This window comes from Macaca nemestrina, chromosome 9, assembly GCF_043159975.1.
Source record: "Macaca nemestrina isolate mMacNem1 chromosome 9, mMacNem.hap1, whole genome shotgun sequence".
NCBI classification, from domain to species: domain Eukaryota; kingdom Metazoa; phylum Chordata; class Mammalia; order Primates; family Cercopithecidae; genus Macaca; species Macaca nemestrina.
Window position 1 is genome coordinate 9,677,291 of NC_092133.1, and position 20,435 is coordinate 9,697,725.

Genomic DNA, 20,435 nt, shown 5'->3' on the forward strand with positions numbered 1-20,435 from the left:
CTGACCTGGCCTTTTATGGAGCTTGTAGTCCAGCCTCACCTCCTTACAAGGGAGAAAGGTGGCCTGTGGGCTGAGTGATGGCTGACCGTGCTCCTCTGTGAGCCTTGAGTTCTGAGCAGGTTCCCCTACAGCTGCCAACAACAGCTTGGTTCGCCTGCTGCAGGAGAAAGATCACGGGCTTTGCAGCCACACAGACCTGCGGTTGGATTTTGGCCCCACCACTGGGGAGCCCTGTGACTCTAGGCATGTGGTTAACCCTGCTGTGCCTCAGTTTCCCACACACGACTTGGGGAATCTCAGTGCTGACCTCAGAGAGTGCCTTCAAGAAGGGACCTAGCACGGTCCTCTGCAGGTGGCAGATACTGGACTATCAGGCATTTCCTTCTTCTTTTGCCGCTATCCCTGGGGCCACTTAAAACCCTAAACTGACTCCACGTGCTGCTAAAATGCTTTGCAGCTATATGACTGTCCTCGCTTTGTTCCCTAGAGCCATTTCGGTAGACGCGTTTCACGGCACACCCCTTAAGCTCCTCTTGAGCGGCCTCTGCCTTATTGGAAAACCGGAGTCAGTAGATATACAAGCATGAGAAAATCTAGTCCCTACACTGGTGTGATTTACTGCTGGAAATAATAAAATGAGCACTCTGAAATAGTTTTTCTCCTCACTTGGTTTCAGAAAAAATTATTGATTGTGTCACAAAGACCTTTAGAGTCTTTTGTGCACATTGAAATCACTGGGGGAGAAATGCAGCATGAACATATTTGAAGTCTGTGGTCCACCCTGCCCCTTCGCTGAGAAAACCTGATTATTTTGTGCATTTCAGAGAGACTGGGACATCTGCTGTGTTTGGCCTATATCTCTGGTGGTTGCACAAGGGAGCCGGAGCTGATTGCCTTATTAGAGACCAAGCTATCACAGAGAACAGGAAAAAGACCCCATTCTCCCTCTTGCCTGCCATGGCCAGAGGCCCTGGTTCACTGAATCACGGCTGTTGTTACCATGCTTTTTCGGATTCCTGGAGCAGAGCTAGTTCTTCTGCAGATTCCCTGGGGCTAGGTGGGCTTCACGGCTGTCTTTGAAATGGGATATACAGTCCCGAATGTGGGCATTTTTCTGGAGCCTCTGGAGTCTTTGTTCTGGAGTTAGATGGGATGTTCCCAGAGGATTCAGGCTGTTCATTTTTTTGTCTGTATGACTGGACACTCTGCGGCCCAGGCCTGTACGACCGGACACGCTGCGGTCTTTGTCTTTGGAGCCCCGGCAAATGCAAGCCCTGCACATAGTAGGTGTTTAAATAAACATGTACAAAAGTGTGTGGACCACTAATCTGGAGAAGACTCTGCGTCTCTGTTGAATTAATTATCTGGCTAATAAAGCAAGCGCTGCGCCGGCTAGTCAACGCTCATTGCAAAATCACTGGCCTCTGAGCAGCCCTGAAAGACATAACAGATGAAGATAATGAGTTTTTATTAAGGAGAAATTAACTTCAAATCATACACCCCTGAGTGTTAGGGCCAAAAGGGGTAGTCCCAAATCCGTATCTTATATACGGATAAACAGAGGCCCTGAGAGATGAAGTGACGCTCAGGGTGACCAGCCAGGTTAGCGATCAGGACACCAAGCAGCTCCCTGCCTTGCTGGGGGGGTCCCTCCTTTGCTGCTCTGAAGTTTTAAAATGCAAATCATCATGGAAGCCACCACCTGGGCCACAGCGTGTCTGGTCATACAGGCCTGGGCCTGAGAGTGTCCGGTCCTATAGGCCTGGGCCACAGAGTGTCTGGTCGTACTGGCCTGGGTCAAAGCGTGTCCAGTCGTACTGGCTGGGCCGCAGTGTGTCCGGTCCATCAGGCCTGGGCCACAGCGTGTCTGGTCGTACAGGCCTGGGCTGCAGAGTGTCCAGTTGTACAGGCCTGGACTGCAGAGTGTCTGGTCGTACAGGCCTGGGCTGCAGTGTGTCCAGTTGTACAGGCCTGGGCTGCAGAGTGTCCAGTTGTACAGGCCTGGACTGCAGAGTGTCTGGTCGTACAGGCCTGGGCTGCAGTGTGTCCAGTTGTACACAGCCCAGGCTTCTTTGATGTACAGGGACAAAATAGGAGTTGGGGGGTGTGCACTGGGGCCTGCCTCCTGTGCATGGGGCTAGTTCCATTCCTAACCATTGACTCAGCTGCAAGGGCAACTGACAAGGGACAGCCCCGCCTCTCCCTCCTCCCCTGCCCCTGCCCGCCTTGCTTTCTGTCCTTCCTTCCCCTGTCCCCACACTTGGCACCAGGCCAGCCTCTGCACATCTCTGTTCCCCCCATCCCTTGTCTCTGTCCTGGGGCTGTACCCGGTCCTAGCAGGCTCTTCCCTGGCTGTAGGAGACAAGCCTGAGTGATGACTAGAGTCTGAATTGAGACAGTTTAAGACAATGCCCCAGGCCGACAAAGCGCTCAAAGGAGATTGAAGGAGGTAGGGGAGTTTCATCCCATCAGCTTCCTCCTGGGATGCTTCCCTCACCTTCCTGTCCTGTGTCTATGGGTGAGACTGCAAATCTGTTTTCTCGGAAGGGATTCCTCAGAAGATTGGAAGGGAGAAGAACACCAGGGGCCTGGAGAAGCCGCTGGACTATCTGAGGCCACGCCTGGGTGGTAGGGGTAGAGGTTAGGATGGGCTCTTCTCTTGAGGGATGGTGGAAGACTGAGTGTCAGGCCCCTGGGGCCTCTTGCCCCACCTTTCTATCATGGGCTGCATGTCCTTGGGGAAGTACAGACCACACCGGCCTTAGTTTCTCTGTAAAAGGCAGGCTGGGTGACAGGTACCCGTAGGTTTATACTGGCAAGTTGATTTGCTGGAGGCCACCTGGGTTTTGCCCTGGGTCTGAGTGTGCTCACCATCATTGTTGAGGGGTTCCGGGTGTTTCTGATTGTGAATGACTGCAGTAGAATCCTCAGGGATCCCAGGAGCTTCACTGTCTGGCATTTCCCATCTGTACAGCAGTGGCTGGTTTACCCTAGATCTTTGGGGATGGGTGCGTTTCTGGAAGGTTGGCCCTTGCTGTTGAGCACTGAAACAAGTTCTGGATGGCCACAGTCGTTTGGAGGGGGTGAGCTTTTCCAGAATTTTCCCCACAGCTGTGCCCGGCTCGCCAGAGCTATGGGCCCTGGTGACAGGGGTGCCCAAATGATCCCGGCCAGCTCAGCTTCTTAGTACGTTGTTCTACTGTAGAACTTGGGCGTTACTTCCTGCATCTGTGTGGCTACCTGCCTCTTCCAGGGCATCACCTCAGATGAGTGGCAGACAAGAAAATTGGACACCAGTGTCTGGAATTATAATATATGCACACTGAAAGCAAGTAACCCTGGAGTGGGGACCCAAGGGTCTCTCCAGTGATAATGCAAGGAATCCAGGTCATGTATTGAGATGCAGGAGAGCCAGAGATCACCTCCAGCCCCCTCCTCGTTAACTCTTTTGCGGGCTCCTCAACTGCATCCAGAAGCCAACTTGACACCAGGCAGACAAACAAAAGGAAAGCAAACACACTTTGTTAGTTTTACACGGACCTGGGAATCTTCACAAGAGAGTGGAGTTGAAGGTTTTAGACCTTTTAGACAAAGAACAATCAATTTCAGAAGAGATGGAACACAAGGGATCTGGTGGAGCAATATACATTTCTAGGGGAGTCTCTGGGAGGTATATGGGGTGTGTAAAACCAGTGGAAGAGAAGGGTTCCTTTGTGAAGTGTATTTATCCTGGTCCATTGCAGCCCCCAGTTCCCAGGCTCTGCTGAGGAGGGCCATTTTCTCAGCCTGGCAGGGGAAGGGTACTCCTCCCAGAGGAGTCTACGGCTTGGAGTATGCAGGAAGAGACAGGTCAGCTGGCCCTGTCTGAAACTATAATTCCTCCAGTGTTTTTGACTCAAAATAATCAACATATCAATTTGGCATATTTTGGGATGGCTCATCCTTCCAAGGCTTGCAGGGTACTAGACTCTGGGTTATGCATTTTGTGTATATGACCTCATTTCTTCCTCACATTCACACTAGGAGGCAGATCATTTGATTCCCATTTTACAGATGAGGAAACCTAGTCACAGAATGGTTAAATTCGTTGCCTGAGATCATTAGAGCAGCCTTAGACTTGATTCGGGTTGAAATGCAGGTCTCCCTGACTCCGAAGCCTGGCATAGTGTCTTATTTTTGACTGCTTGGAAACCGTTTTTCCTACATCCCATCTTTCTACCTGTCAGGCCTCCGAGCCCAAGCCAAGCCATCGCATCCCCTGTGACTTGCACATATATACGCCCAGATGGCCTGAAGTAACTGAAGAATCACAAAAGAAGTGAAAATGCCTTGTCCTGCCTTAACTGATGACATTCCACCACAAAAGAAGTGAAAATGGTTGGTCCTTGCCTTAACTGATGACATTACCTTGTGAAAGTCCTTTTCCTGGCTCATCCTGGCTCAAAAATCTCCCCCACTGAGCACCTTGCGACCCCCACTCCTGCCCGCCAGAGAACAAATCCCCTTGGACTATAATTTTCCTTTATCTACCCAACTCCTATAAAACAGACCCACCCTTATCTCCCTTCGCTGACTCTCTTTTGGGACTCAGCCCGCCTGCACCCAGGTGATTAAAAAGCTTTATTGCTCACACAAAACCTGTTTGGTGGCCTCTTCACACGGACGTACATGACACTACCAAGTTGAGAATCAGTGAGCTCAGAATACGGGGAAGGCGCTGGCTGCATATTATAGAGATCTGGTCTTGGGGAAATGCCTGTTTATTATGGATATGGCTTACGGACTAAAATAATAGCATTGAATGTACTTTGTATGCATGTAAGGTGGTCGTGATTAACCAAAAGTAATGTTGATGATGAACTTAAAAGACAGTCAAGTGTGCTTTAAAAATAAGCTTAAAAACTGCCTGGGTTTTGTATGCACAGATTTTGGGCCGACCAGGAAGATCCCCCAGATCGTGGTTTGAGAATACCTGTTTTAGACAAAGCACGAGTGACGCGTCCCAGGCATCAGGAAAGATGAAATCTGGCAAGGAAACCATAAGGATCAGATTACAGGAAAGGCTTGCTCAGGGAGAGGAAGGAAGCAAGGAAGAAATTAGTAACTGAAAAGAGGCAAGGAGGAAGGCCTCTTCATCAGGAGGCGGGGGAGTGTGGGCCGGTTGTTTGGATATCTAAAACAAAACAGCTGTGGTTGTCATACACACACATTTTGTCAGAAAATAACCTGGTGTGTTATTTTCCGATGTTTCAGCCATTGTGTCTTGATTCAGGAACAGCTCCCTTCTGAGTTTCTTTTTGTTTGTTTGTTTTTGAGAGAGGGGCTCATTCTGTTGCACAGCTGGTGCAGTGGTGTGATCACGACTCACTGCAGCCACAACCTCCCCAGGCTCAAGCAATCCTCCCACCTCAGCCTCCCGAGTAGCTGGGACTACAGGTGTGCACCACCACACCCAGCTAATTTTTGTATTTTTTATAGAGACGGGGTTTTGCCATGTTGCCCAAGCTGGTCTAGAACCCCTGGGCTTGAGTCATCCGACTGCCTAGTGCTGGGATGACAGGCGTGAGCCACTGCGCCCAGCCTCCCCTCTGAATTTCCATTATCATGTTGGCATATCTACTGCTGGTGGTAGCCAGCCTCCAGGAGGCAGAGGTTGCGGTGAGCTGAGATCACACCACTGCACTCCAGCCTGGGCGACAGAGTGAGACTCTGTCTCGAAAAAAAAAAAAAGAAAAAGAAAAATCGACCCTTTATTATTTCTCTGCTGTCTTTAGGAATTGGCTGAGATCCAGTGGGTGTTGGCTGCTCTGGGTGGGCTCAGCCAGGTGGCCCTGCTCCACCTGTCTCAACTCCTCCTGGCCAAGCAAGGGTGCAAGAGGACAAATGAGTACACAGGACATGTCTGAGGGCCTGGCATGTGCCAGCCCTAAGCCCACTTCTGCCTCATTCTGCTGGCCAAAGCAAGCCACCCAACTCAAACCGAAGGGTGGAGAAATACATCACTGCTGCAGCTGAAGGCCCTCCAAAGTGGCAAAGAATGTGAACAAGGGGAAGAAGAAAAACTTGAGACCAATAATGCAATCTATGGTAAAGAGTAATAAATAACTATTTATCAAATTCCCACTGTGGGCCAGCACTGTGCATCTGTAATACCAGCTAACATTTATTGAGCACTAACTATGGGCCAGACACTTTTTTTTTTTTTTTTGGCGGACTCTTGCTGTGTTGCCCAGGCTGGAGTGCAGTGGCACAATCTTGGCTCACTGCAACCTCTGCCTCCTGGATTCAAATGATTCTCCTACCTCAGCCTCCTGAGTAGTTTGGATTACAGGCGTGCGCCACCACTCCCTAATTTTTGTATTTTTGGTTGAGATGGGGTTTCACCATGTTGGTCAGTCTGGTGTCGAACTCCTGACCTTGTGATCCACCCGCCTCGGCCTCCCAAAGTGCTAGGATTACAGGCGTGAGCCACTGCGCTCAGCCGGGCCAGATACTCTTTTAAGTACCTTGCATGAATGAGTTCACTAGGTGCTTACAGCACTTCCGTGACACAGGTCCTGTGATTATTCCTAAGTTGTATCCAAGGAAATGGGGAGAAGAGATGTTTAATGTCTTGTTCAAGATCAAACCTGGGCAGCCTGGCTCTAGCACTTGGGCTCTGAACTCCAATGCTGTACGTGATCTGTTGCTAGCAGGGACTTCTTTTGAAAATACAGAGGCCCAGAAACCTTAAGTGATTTTCCCAAGACCACTGGGTGGACATGGACTTGGAATCCTAACCCATGTGACTGCTGTGTTCTCTCCACTATGCTATGGGCCAGTGAATGTTGTGATGTGGCTTTATTCTGCTTATTGACTGGATGTGATCAAAACTGTCAACGTCCAGGTAGAAGACTGAATCTGATGATTTACAATTTGTACAGAACTCTTCAGTCTTGTTGGCTTTCTTCTCAGTCTCAGCAACAACCTTCTGTCTTCGAGCTACATGTGAAAAATGTTCCTTCTCCTACTTGTTGATTAATATTCCTTGAAAAAATGTATTTCCATATATATAGCCTAAAGAGGAATGTCAGCAGTTAGACATACTAATCAGAAGAAGGCTTTGTGTTTTAGTAAAGGTTAATTAAGAGCCATTGAATTTTTTTCCTTAAAACATAAAGGTAAAATAATGTAATTAGCTATTTTTTTCCCTCTCTCTCCCCAGAGGGCAGATGTAAATGTTCTACCAAAATGAAGCTATTTATTTAAATCCATCCAGATTTCTTCTGAAGTTTCATACATCTTTCCTCTGCTATATCAGCTTATAGCTACAATAATTTAATAAGTTTTTCCTAGGGTGAAATTGGATGCCCTTTATCGATCTTACACTGAGGGGGCATTCAATTACTTAATCTAAAGTGGTATTTCTGGGTCTCTCAATTACAATTTTGTTATAAATGGCTTGCTAATGATGCTTGGGTGCATAGGTTAATAGGGGGTGTCCAAGCAAGGGCTGGGTAATTGAACACTTTCTATTTTGGGACCCGTTATCTGATTTCTCTCCTGGTGCCAGGTTCCCACAGTGATGGTCTGCATCCATCAGGCTCAGAATTGAGCCCAGGTGGGAAGTAATCTCACTGAAATGTACACCTGAATCCTTTGGTTTAATACATGAACGGAAGCGCCAAGGGCCCCGTCTTGTCTGAGTCGACTGGCACCAAACGTGGACATTCCAGACAGGTGAAGTGCAGGGGCATACATGACTCCTTTCTGAAGGAGGAACCACTTGAGTGTTAGGTTTCTGAATGACTGTGCTTGGGATAATTTGTGGCCTATGGAAAAGGCCAGATAAGGAACATAACAGCAATCCATTTTCCTTTCAATACCACCCCATTACTTGGATTTTTCTTCCCTGAGTTATGCTCTTTAATAATTATACATAGTATGAAAATTCTTTTGAGGTCAGGCATGGTGCCTCATGCCTGTAATCCCAGCACTTTGGGAGGCCAAGGCGGGCTGGATCACTTGAGGCGAGGAGTTCGAGACTAGCCTGGCCAATGTGGTGAAACTCCGTCTCTACTAAAAATGCAAAAATTAGCCAGGCGCGGTGGTGTGTGCCTGTAATCTCAGTACATCGGAAGCTGAGACAGGAGAATCGCTTGAACCCGGGAGGCAGAGGTTGAAGTGAGCCAAGATCGTGCCACTACACTCCAGCCTGGGCCACAGAGTGAGACTCCATCTCAAAAAAAAAAAAAAAAAAAAAAAAGAATATATAGTGTGCCTCCCTTTTTGCACTTGAGCAAATCCCACCCCTGACTTTGGCCTTCAAGACTTTACAGAACCTGGTCCCTGCCTCCTCTCCCATTGGGTTTCCACCCCCACTACTGGCCTACACTGCCAGTAGCCCTCATGGGTTGGGACTCCCCACAGCATCTCTCTACAGGGCCTTTGCTTCCCCTGGTCTCCATGTGACTGGCTTCCTTCTTGTCATTCAGGTTTCTCCTCCAATGTCCCTGTGAAATCAGGTCTTCCCTGTCACCCTGTGTATCATACCTCCCACTCCTCTAAGGCAGTGACTCTAACCCAGGGGTGATTATGCACCCCAGGGGACATTGACAATGCCTGGAGACATTTTTAGTTGTGACACCTCAGGGGAACGGGTGCTATGGCATCCAGTGGGTAGAGGCCAGGGTGCTGCTAAGCATCCTACGCAGGACAGCCCTGACAACAAAGAATGGGCCATCCTAGGATGGCACAAAGAATTCCAAAACCCTGTTCCAATGGTTTTATTGTTCTCTCCCCTTTTTCTTTATTCTTTTCTGCATAGCCTTTATCTAGCAGCATCTGGGATTATCTTATTCATTTGGGACTTCTTTATAGCCTGTGCCCTGCAACCCCTACCCCTGGTGGTACACAAGCTCCACTTGGGAACAGAACTCCTCTCTGGGTCAGCCCTGCACCACTCGCACCCGTCAGGGGAGGGCTCGTCTGGAAGCCGCCGGGCTCTAGGGCCTTCACTTACAAGGGATTCACCTGGCCTTCAGATTGCTTGTCCATCTTACTGCATGTTTGACATACTATACAGTGGCTATCGATTTTGGTAAAAACTTGTAAATGTGAGGTAGTTTTATGTTTTTTCTCAGAGAGGACCCCCCTTCCCACCCCAGCCCAGGGGTGTTTTCCAACACCAGCAAATCCTCCAACTCTAGAACCTAACTGATTATCCTACCATTCAATTCAAGTCTGCCCCTACCAGAGGCAGACCCTACAGGTTTGAGGGCTTGGTCCCACCAGACTGCTCCACTTCAGATGCCAGTCCCAAGTACTGGGTCCCCAGGTTACCCATGCTTCTGTCCAAATTGGCTACAAAGGCAAGAGAGTCCCACAACCTCCTCAGGTTCAGTAATTCTCTAGAATGACTCACAGAACTCAGGAGAGTGCTTGGCTCATCATCAGTCTATTATAGGATACAATGCAGAAACAGCCAGCAGATGAGACGCATGGGGTGAGGTATGTTGGAGGAAGGTGTGTAGAGCTTCCATGCCCTCTCCCTCCATTCCACCTTCCCAGCACCTCGAAGGGTCCACCAACCTGGAAGCTGCCTGAGCCCAGTGGTTTAGGGGTTTTGATGGCAGTTTCATTACAAAGGCATGATTGGTTAAATCATTGGCCACTGGTGATTGACTTCATCTGCAGCCCTTCTTCCCTACCTGGAGTTTGGGGGGTTTGCTGAAAGCTGCTAACTGAGGCTTGGTCTTTCTGGTGACCAGCCCTCAGCCTGGAGCTATCCTGGCCTGCAAAGGGTCACCGCATCAGGATACACTCAGATATGGCTGAAAGGGGCTTGTCATGAATGACGACAGGTGCTTCTCTCACCCCATCACTCAGAAAAATTCCAAGGATTTTAGCACCTGTGTACCAGTACCCAAGGATAGAGACCAAATACTCATCTCTTTATTTCCACATCACATCCCTCATCTTGTATTGGCTTTTGGCTGGCCTCCCCCTAACTGGACATGTGCAACACTCAGCTGTTCTTCAAAAGATATTTGTTGAACAGATGAATGAACGAATGAAAGAATGCTAGGAGCTGAGAAAACACTGTATCTGAGTGTTTTGCTAAGGTTCTTGCAGCCTCTCAAATTGCCTCCTCAGTTCTTTCTGTTTAGGAAGCAGGACTTGCAGAGGCTGGGCTGGTTGGAGGGGGCGGCTGCCCGGCAGACATGCTCTGTGGACCCGGTCCGGGCACCCCATCTTCCCTCCTCTCTGTTGAGACTGTCAGCTGCTCATGTTTTCGCTTTGCTTGAAATGAGCTTCCCCTGCCCTTGTTTAGGAATGTTTTGCCCATTCGTTTGGGTCCAGATTATGTACATTCCTGTCTTGGAGCTTCAAAGTCCGTGTTTTGTTTGCTTTTTAAAGAATCTAATTCGATCTTCTGCAGCAGAAAGACAGGAGGGTGTGAATTCCCTCCCTGCTGAGCTGCTGGTTGGAGTCTCATTTTTAACCCCGGCTTGGCCCTGTCTTGGACATGTGAAAAAATGTTTTCTTGGCCTTAATGATGGAGTTTCCAAGTAGGGGATCTTGCCCTTTTGTTTCTTTAGTTTGGAAGAATTGTTTGTAGCAAGCGATGGGTCAGGGGTGGTTGAGCAAGTTTGAAGCAGAGGTTGAGTCTTGAGGTTTCTGACATGTCCTTTCAGCTGCCCTCATGTCCCTCCAGCTGCCCTCAGGGATAAGAGATGGGGGTAGGGCCTGAGATGTCCGGCCTGGCTTCCCAGAACTGGCCCCTTCTGCATCCCCGCCCCGGCGCCTCTGCAGGACTCAGGTCTCAGCCTCTACTGACCAGCCTTTCTCAAACTGGCTCCTTGATACCCTAGTGAGATTCCTTGGCCAATTATGTACTTACAACTTTGTGTATTATATTCCTCTCTTGTGGATTCACAGGGCTTATTAGCATATCAAAGGCCCTGAAAAGTTCGGCTGTAAAGAATTCTGTGTAATTTTGTCCATTCCACATTTTCTCCAAATAATTTAAGCATGGAACACTCACCAACGGCAAGCGGAACATTTTGTGGGAGGAAGACGTTTTGGGAAACACACAGCTTGGCTATTTCTTGGCCACCATATTTTGAGAAAACATGAGGTTTTCAGTCCAAGGGGCATGAACATTTCTTCTGTTGAGTTCTGATTGTTTAATCCTTCAGCCAGTACATGGAGATCTTGATGCGGGGTTAGTTAATGCCGCCTCTATGGACACAGTGAGGGTTGTTTGAGGCGTGGCGTGTGTAGAGTTGGAGATGAATCTACTACTCTTGGATAATTTTCAATTGCTAAAGAATAATCATGTGGTATAGGATCTTTCATCTTTGATCCCATTTCAAATGTTTTTGGCATTCACTGACAATGAAAAATCATAGTAGTAGTTGATGATGCTATTATTATCAATGCTATCTACCTTTTATGGTATGCTAAATATGTGTCAGGCATTATTCAAACTCTTTACATGTAGTAGCTAATTTAGTACCTGTTAAGGTGCCCTATTTTCCTAATTTTGCTATTGAGGAAACCAAAGCTCAGAGAGGTTATGTGGCTTGCTCAGGGTCACACAGCCAATTAGTGGTGATCTACCACTGCCAGAAACTAAGTAGGTCTCCTTTTTTGCTTATCCATGGCTCTTTTTATGACATCTACAAAGAAGTGTCATTTGGGCAACAATATATTTTATAACCACAGGATTCTATTAATGGGTTTTTAAGAATCATATCTTGCTCGAGATGATGAAAATGAAAAATTATGTCAGGGTCTGAAGCTCTGTGCCACTCGAGGGAATACTATACATTGGATTTAATTGCTTAATAACTTAAAGTCAAGTGGTTTTTTAATATGATACATTCTACTGAAGGAGAGACTCATTTCATTGTTTCTAAATTTTCATTAACTTTTGCTTCCTAATCTGATAATAAAGGTTAACTCTAAGAAAGAGACTGCTGATGCCAGCGAGAGGGAAAAAACACATTTTCTCTGCCTGCTCCCATTCTAACCATCCTCCTTAGTATTCTTGAGATTTTTCATTGACTGAAAAGCACTGATATTTCAATTCATCCCTCAAATTTGTAGTCATTGACTGTGCATGAATCTGAGAATGATCACAACATCCTGGGATTCAGAGATCCTGTAACTGAGATATATCAAGGCAGAGGGATTAGGGGAGATGTGGACCATGCACAATGTGAGATGTTTGATGTGGCGCTGGTGGTGCTGGAATTGGGACCATGTTTGGTGGCAGAAATTGAGCCCCAAAGCCAACTGCAAGGACCTGAAACCTCTTCCTTTAATCCTCATGATTTTCTATGACTTGCTTAGAACCAGGCTGGCTTGGCTGGACTTAGAGGTGGAAAAGAGAGTGAGCATCTGTCTCTGGTTGGAGGATGAGCTTTGGGTTATCGCTATTACCACACAATGTAATAAAGCCTCTTGTCTTTTTGTGTAGGAAATCTGGCATTTTTTAAAGTTTGCGCCCCACAAAGAGGAAATATTCCAAAGGTACTCAGGATGTAAAAGTGGAGATCTTCACAGATGCCTCCGTGGATGGCATGGCAATCCATCCATCAGTGAAAAGACCATGATTTCTTTTAATTTTTTGTGTGTTTCCATATTCCCCAGTGAGAATTCTTCCACCTTTTTTTGTGCCATGGGAAAAACCTGAAGGGCAGGCAGAGCTGCTCCCAAACTAGTGACCTTCTCCAAGGTTGCAGAGGCTCTTGTAGAACATGACTCTGGGACATCACTTCCTTTTGTTTTCTTTCGGAGCTGAACCAAAGAATGTGCGTCCTCTTTCTCTAGTGCTGTGGTGTGTGCTTATTTTTGTATTTGTGCTTTCCATCCATCTTATGTAATCACAAGGCATCCTTAAGGTTTTCCGGCACAATTTGTGGACATCCAGACTCCTGGGGGGACCACCACCCATGGCTCGGTAAGCCCAGGGCACTGGCACTACCATGAGGCACTGCATTAATTGCTGCATACAGCTGTTACCCGACGGTGCACACAAGCACCAGGTCAACTGCCGAGGGGGCCCCCACCACGGTCACCAGGCGTGCCCCACGTGCAAAGGAGAAAACAAAATTCTGTTTCGTGTGGACAGTAAGCAGATGAACTTGCTTGCTGTTCTCGAAGTGAGGACTGAAGGGAACGAGAACTGGGGTGGGTTTATGTGCTTCAAGAAGGGGAAGCGATGTAGCCTCGTTTTTGGACTGATAATAATGACCTTGGTAATGGCTTCTTACATCCTTTCTGGGGCCCACCAAGAGCTTCTGATCTCATCACCTTTCCATTACGGAGGCTTCCCCAGCAACCCCAGCTTGATGGACAGCGAAAACCCAAGCGACACAAAAGAACATCATCATCAATCCTCTGTAAATAATATTTCATACGTGAAGGACTATCCAAGCATTAAATTAATTATCAACAGCATCACAGCTAGGATTGAGTTCACGACCAGACAACTCCCAGACTTAGAAGACCTTAAGAAGCAGGAGTTGCATGTGAGTAGCTTTGTGCTAATCTTGACTGATTGGTTGATTTTTAGAAATGAGTGCTTTTCTTTCTATCACCATCTTTGGGAACACAGAAGGAAAATGACTGAAAAATGTCTCAGATGTAGCAAGGATCATTTGACAGCCTTATGGATTTGAATGCACTGAAAGAGTGATGTTTGCTTACGCTATGGAGTGCCAGGAAGGGAATCTGCTGTCCTGAACGCTGGGTTAGGCATGTTCAAGGGCCGCCGGCTCTCATTATTTCATTCCAGAACTTCTTGCTTGACATGTGATCGTGGTAGTTAAAAGTTGCTTTTGCAGATCACCATCATTTGGGATTTTAAAGCTGCGTTAAATTTGATTTTCTGCTTCTATTCTATATTTTAATCTCTAACGGCAATTTAAATATACAACTAGTAAAAAGATTCTGTTTAATTACCATGTGTGCGTGTGTGTTGTGTGTCAGAAAGGTAAATTATGGTTGAATGGATTTTAATTAAACTTTTATTCTTTAACTTTAATCAAAATAATCTTTATTTTGGATTATCTTTAATCCAAGTTTTTTTTGTGGGGGGGGAGGGGCGGGGGTGAGGAAAGCACAGTCATTGACCGTCTACCAAGTTTTGCTTTATTTGTTAGTCATTGTCAAACAGGTCGAATTTGAAGACGGTCGTCAGTCTCAGGGCATGTTCCCATTGCGGTTAGATTGTGTCTTTGCTCACTTTCCCCTCCTCGGTGTCTCTCCTCCTCTGTTTCCTTGCAGATGTTTTCAGTCATCCCCAATAAATTCCTTCCAAACAGTAAGAGCCCCTGTTGGTACGAGGAGTTCTCGGGGCGGAACACCACAGACCCGTACCTCACCAACTCCTACGTGCTCTACTCCAAGCGCTTCCGCTCCACCTTCGACGCGCTGCGCAAGGCCTTCTGGGGCCACCTGGCGCACGCGCACGGGAAGCACTTCCGCTTGCGCTGCCTGCCGCACTTCTACATCATAGGGCAGCCTAAGTGCGGGACCACAGACCTCTATGACCGCCTGCGGCTGCACCCTGAGGTCAAGTTCTCCGCCATCAAGGAGCCACACTGGTGGACCCGGAAGCGGTTTGGTGAGTGCCGGGTCCCAGGGCTCCTGTCTGGTCTCGTTCCATCATTCGTTCATTCCTCCCGCAACGTTAGCGCTGGGGTAGGGGGGCGAGGGCCGCAGAAAGAGATTGCACAATTCCCTTGTTAGGAGGCTGTTCCCAGGCAAAGACCCAGCACTGGAACCCGGTTCCAGTGAGCCATGCAGTGAGCATTGATTGCCAGCTGTGTGCAGGACAAGGGGACGAGTCAGAACTGGCATCTCTTCTTGTTCCGAAAGCCCAGGCACATGACCCGAACAGTGAGCAGTAAGTGCCAGTGGCTAGTAAGGGCCCGCAAGGAAGGTGTGATCGGGACTCTTGTCTCCCAGCTCTGTGCCGCTCCCAGCTCTGTGCTGCTCCCAAGCTCTGTGCCGTTCCTCTGCTCTGTACCATTCCCTGCTGTTCCCTGCTCTGTGCTGCTCCCTGCTCTGTGCTGCCTCCTGCTCTGTGCTGTTCCTCTGCTCTGTGCTGCTCCCTGCTCTGTGCTGCTCCCTGCTCTGTGCTGTTCCCTGCTCTGTACTGTTCCATGCTCTGTGCTATTTATCTGCTCTGTGCTGTTCCCCTGCTCTGTGCTGTTCCTCTGCTCTGTGCTGTTCCCTGCTCTGTGCTGCTCCCTGCTCTGTGCTGTTCCCTGCTCTGTGCTGCTCCCTGCTCTGTGCTGCTCCCTGCTCTGTGCTGTTCCCTCCTCTGTGCTATTCCCAGCTGTGTGTTGTTCAGCTGCAGTCACTGCACCTGGGGGATACTGAGTTGCTTCAGGCCTCAGCTTCTCTGACCTGCCCCATCTGCCTTATGGGTTCCATATGATAACCACATGGAGATCATTCTGGAGGCCCTGCTCTCAGCCCTTTGCCGCAGGCTGACCATGACCACTGCCCATCCCTTTCTGCTCCAGCCCAGCCCCAGGCACCCTGTGGTCCTCAGATCACTGTCTCCTTTCTGTAACCTTTTGCTTGTGCCAGGAGAGGTTTGGTCACTGGAGCTGAGGGGTATACGTGCCTATTGTCAACCAGAGTCTGGGCAGGCCACGAGGGTGTTTTCCAGTAATGGACTCAGGTTGCCTAGAAGGGAATCTTCAAAATTTTCCTTAGACCAACTCTTAATGTGTTTCCTGACAAACGTTTGCTTTCATCCTTTGATGATGTTCGTCCTACAGTGAGCTAAAGTGTAAATGTTTCTTTTGTGGTTTAGCAGCGGCCGCTGTAGGAGCCAGGGTTTCACATCCCTATGCATTTGCTGGTGTGTCTGAACACACTCCCCTGCTGTAGGGTGCTCCCCCGAGGCTCACAGTGATTTCCCCTTAATGAAAACCAGCTTCCCACTGGCAGGAAAGGAGGAAGAACAGAGGCGGGCCTCTGGAATCTAGTCTTCAATGTCACCTTGAACCTCTTGTTGCTTTGGCCACGGATGTTCTCTTTCCAATTTCCATTGACTTCAGGAGTTGTGGCGTTGGGAAGTGGATTTTTAAATGTTTGCAAGTGAAATTTATTTATTTTTCAGGCAGGGGGTGAATTTAAGCTCTATGTGGCTGATGCCAGAATCCATGTCTGTCTAGAGTATGATCAGTTACCCTTGTTGTTTGGACAAAGGGCAGGGTATTTGATTGAACAGGGCAGGAGAGAGAACATCAGGCAGGTGCTGGCTGGCCCCCATGAGGAAGGCATCATGGAGTTTATAGGATACTGCCCTCCTCTCCCCCGTGGGCTGCCCTTGGTCCTCTGTCCCTGTTTCACACAACATATGCATCCTGGCTGTCATTGCTGCCCGGCCACTTAAGAGTCCCACCTGTGCACAAGTTAACCAGCCCCAGACTCTGTCCCTCCAAGCAGACATGTTTCTAGCTCTTGAATAGGTGTTCCAGTCTTTAATCTCCCACTGTCCAGCTTAGTGGTGGTATCTTCCAGCCCCTGAAGCATGCATGGATTGAAAGTGGGTAGCCAGGCCCCATAGACCCCCATCCCCGGCGACCCTTTCTGAAGCTACCCGGGCTGAGCCTCTTGCTGCTGTAGCCAGGCCCTTTAGGCCGTTCCATCTCTCTTTGGTTGCTGTCTGGGAGGCCATCGCTCCAGCAGTAGCAACTTTGTCCTCAGTATCTCCTGCATCTTGGTTCTTGTAGGAATTGTCCGCCTAAGAGATGGGCTGCGAGACCGCTATCCTGTGGAAGATTATCTGGACCTCTTTGACCTGGCCGCACACCAGATCCATCAAGGACTGCAGGCCAGCTCTGCAAAGGAGCAGAGCAAGATGAATACAATCATTATCGGTAAGGCTTCTGTGTTACTCTGGCAGGGCTAGCACCCTCCCTGAGGTCCTGGCTCAGGCTCCAGGCCTGGCCCAGCTCTGCTTCACCTGCAGAACATTTGCATCGTGGCAGCAGACTTCTTTTGAGCCTCCACTGCTCCACCTGGCCGTCACTTTTACCACTACATAAAATGTTCACATCACTTGAACAGTTACTATAAAGCAGAAATGTTGACTTTCTACGTCTATGGAGACTTAAGGACAGCTGATGGCTTTCGTGAGAAGTTGCCATTTCTTTGTTTTTAAGAAATTAAGCAGGGATATTGACTTTTTCCTGATGTACTGATCCGATAAGTTTGGATGGGGAATTATAAATGCAGTTAACTGGTTAGTCATTGATTTGCTGCTTGGGGCTTTTGTAATCCCTGGCCACTGGGACCATATAAGACGGAGGCAGCTTCTTCTGAAATAGACTCCGCTCTGACACATCGCCTATAACTAATTGCTGTTTAAAAAGCCTAGCCTCTGTCAACCTAATGCCTTTGGGCATTCAAAATGAGGTTGATTAATAATAATTTGTTTTAAATATTCACAAGATTATTTTATAAGTAAACATATATGTTTACTCTTTTTAAAATTTATTTTTTATTGTATAATTTAAGGTGTACAGCATAATGTGATGTTTTGTTGGAAACAGAGACAATGAAATGATTACTACAGTAAAGCAAATTAACGTAGCCATTTTTTTTTTTCACAGTTACCTTTGTGTGTGGGGAGGGGAGGCGTGTGTGTGGTAAAAGCACCTGAAATATACTGTCCTGGAGAACTTCCGGCATGCAGTACAGGATGAATAGGATTAATAACTACAGTGCACACGCTCTACCTTAGATCGCTAGAGTTGTTATTTGTCTGACATAATTCTTTTTATTGGATTCAGCTTAGAAGGCATTTATCCACTGATGCCTTCTGAAAGAGAAATTGAATCACGTTTTGCTTAAATTGTTTACCGTAGACAGTGATCTATTTTTTAATTTCCCTAGATCTGTTATATTTGCAATCTCCAAATTAAATAAATCTATTAGCTACTAAGAGGAATTGTAATCAACCCTTTGAAAGATGACTTTTGAACTTAAGACTCTCCTATCCAAGGGGACAGGCTTATGTGCCAAAGTCTTGACTTATTCTTTTTTTTTTTCTTTTAAGCTCAAAGACATGAAGTCACTGGGAGTCACCTCCAGTATGATTTAGCTAGTTTTTTGCAAACTTGGGGGTCCAAACTCCCCAAATCTCAAGTCTGACTTACATTTCATTGTGACTCCTATACCATATGCCTCTGGGAAAATCACATGTTCTTATGAAAGTGCTAAAAATATGTATCCTCGGGCCAGGAAACAGAGACTAAGACAATGAATGAAAAAGGAAAGCCTCCGTTTGGTCTCCTACTTTTGCTTGCTCCTAGGTTTTAAAAAGAACAAAAAATAAAATCACTGTGCTGATATTTACTTAAAGCAGAGTTTGGTGAGTTTTAGGGTAGTCTTGTGGTGTGACAGGTATCTAGCCCTGCCTGGGCCAGCAGCCAGCTCTGTGCCGTGCAGCCGGTCATTTTTCCTGTTCCTGGACTCTGTCTGCACCTCTGCAAAGTGGAATTGTTGGACCAGGTCAGTTCTAGACTCCTTCCAGCTCTGAAATGTGACTCAGCTCTGCCCCAGCTCTTCCTCTGTGTTAGATTCTGGGCAGAGACAGCAGGATCTTGCCTCATCTTGGGCCCCTAGGGCAGAGAGGACCTTTCTTCTGCTGTCATTGTTGACAGCTAGAGTCACACAAGAGCTTCAGGATGCAAGTGGCCTGAACGTGATGGCTGAAGTTGGGGCTAGGGCTTTAGGCATGTTGAAAGGCTCCTGCGTCTACTCCCAGGTACCCAACGTGGTACTCTTTGTTTCTTGAATTGCCTGTTGTCCCCCTTGTTTCTTAAGGTCTGAGAGAGGAGGGGCCGTGCTTTCCTCCCCTGATCTGTCCCTGGTGCCAAGCACAATGCTGAGCACAGATTAGACACCAAATGAATGCTTCCTGGGTGGATGAAGGATGGATGGTGGCCGGATGGAAGGAAGACAGTCAGGTGGATGGAGAAATGCCTCCATGGCTCTAGAACCAGTTCATTTTTGAGATCTGACAGAATTTGTGCCAATTTAGCTAGAGAGTTCATTTGTCCTTTATATTCTTATTCGTTGTGAGTAGAATTTTCAAGGGACTTCTGATTGACTTGTTTTTTCTGTGTCCTGGGGTATTATCTCTTTAAAAAAAGAAAGAAAAAAAGGCCAGAACAGAGCTGTTCACCTGGATGTCATTATGCATCCGACAGAACTGATAGGGGCCTGCAGGGATATGATACACTTGTCACTGACCAAAGACTCAGTCATCTGGCTCAGTCTTTCCCCGGATAAGTAACTTTCAGATGTGTCCTGTGGTCCTTGGCAAACTGTCAGGAAATCAAGTGTAGAGCTGATTGATGGATTTGCCTTCCTTTTTAAATCTCTGAAGACTTTCCCAAACACACACACACACACACACACACACACACACACACACACACCCTCAAACCCTCAGGAACTTGGCTTCGTCCTCTGGGAGAGTCTGCGCTGTTGGAATGCCTGCCTGTATCTTGGCATCACCTCTGTGCTGGGATGTGTCTTTGCCATTTACATCCTTCACTCATGAGGACCATGATGAAATGTGAAACTGGCTGGGACCCAGTTCCCGTTCACCCAGTCTGCACTGAGTAGGCACCAGCTGCGTGCAGAGCAGTGGCTCACAGGAGACAGGGTGTGTGAGCCCTGTGGCAAAGCCCCTCTGTCTTTTAGTCTTAGAGTATGCCCTGAGATGAACAGTTACAGCTTCAAGGAAGGAAATCGCACTCGAATTCCTTGTCAGGGTTAGTGTTCCCACCCTCCTGCTTTCTCCTGATGCCTTGGAAGGAAACCATCTAGTACCAGCTCCAGGCTCCTGGGCTGCTAGACCAGTTCTCGGCTCCTCCCAGCTCTGAAACGTGGTTTGGCTCTGCCCCAGCTCTTTCTCTTTGTTAGATCCGGGGCAGAAATGGCAAGGCCTTTCGCCATCTTGGGCCCCCAGTTCAGAGAGAACTCCATCTATTACTAGAACCATCTACTATATAGAACATATATTGGAAAACTATACAGGAAAACCATTTTCAGAACCACCTATAATTTCCCACCTCGATAACTGCTATTTGTGTTTTGGTGTATTTTCTCACAGACTGCATTCTCCGTGGGCCCTTAAAATGCCACAGAGCTGTGCACCATGAGCAAAGTTAAATACTGTGAAACTGGGGGCCCAGATGCTGGTGAAGGTTTTCTTTTTTGCTCCCCTTGGAAAGGGGGCTCAGGGGTGGGGACACTCAGTGTTGCATGGATTGCCTGGACTTCCAGACAGAGGTTTTTGGGCTGGAGGTGGGGTGTGACTGTGGCAGGGGTGGGCATCCAACCTTCTCTCTTTGGAGTCCTGTTTGCCCACAAAGGCTGACAGCTTGGCCTCTCCTGCTGCTTAAGAG

At 47.8% G+C, this 20,435-nt stretch overlaps 1 protein-coding gene across 11 annotated transcripts in view; it reads left to right on the top strand.

Moving 5' to 3' along the window:
• Nucleotides 1-20,435, top strand: part of LOC105470073 (carbohydrate sulfotransferase 15) — an 84,577-nt gene that overhangs the window by 34,315 nt on the left and 29,827 nt on the right. For 10 of the 11 annotated variants that reach the window (XM_011721821.2, XM_011721835.3, XM_071068970.1 and 7 more), the window contains exons 2-4: nt 12,467-13,520; nt 14,278-14,617; nt 16,746-16,892. In XM_011721821.2, the coding sequence (XP_011720123.2) occupies nt 12,975-13,520; nt 14,278-14,617; nt 16,746-16,892 (1,033 nt within the window). In that variant the 5' untranslated portion in view covers nt 12,467-12,974. Of the gene's footprint in view, nt 1-1,973; nt 6,088-12,466; nt 13,521-14,277; nt 14,618-16,745; nt 16,893-20,435 lie in introns of those variants that run through there. The other variant, XM_011721827.3, reaches the window with a different exon arrangement.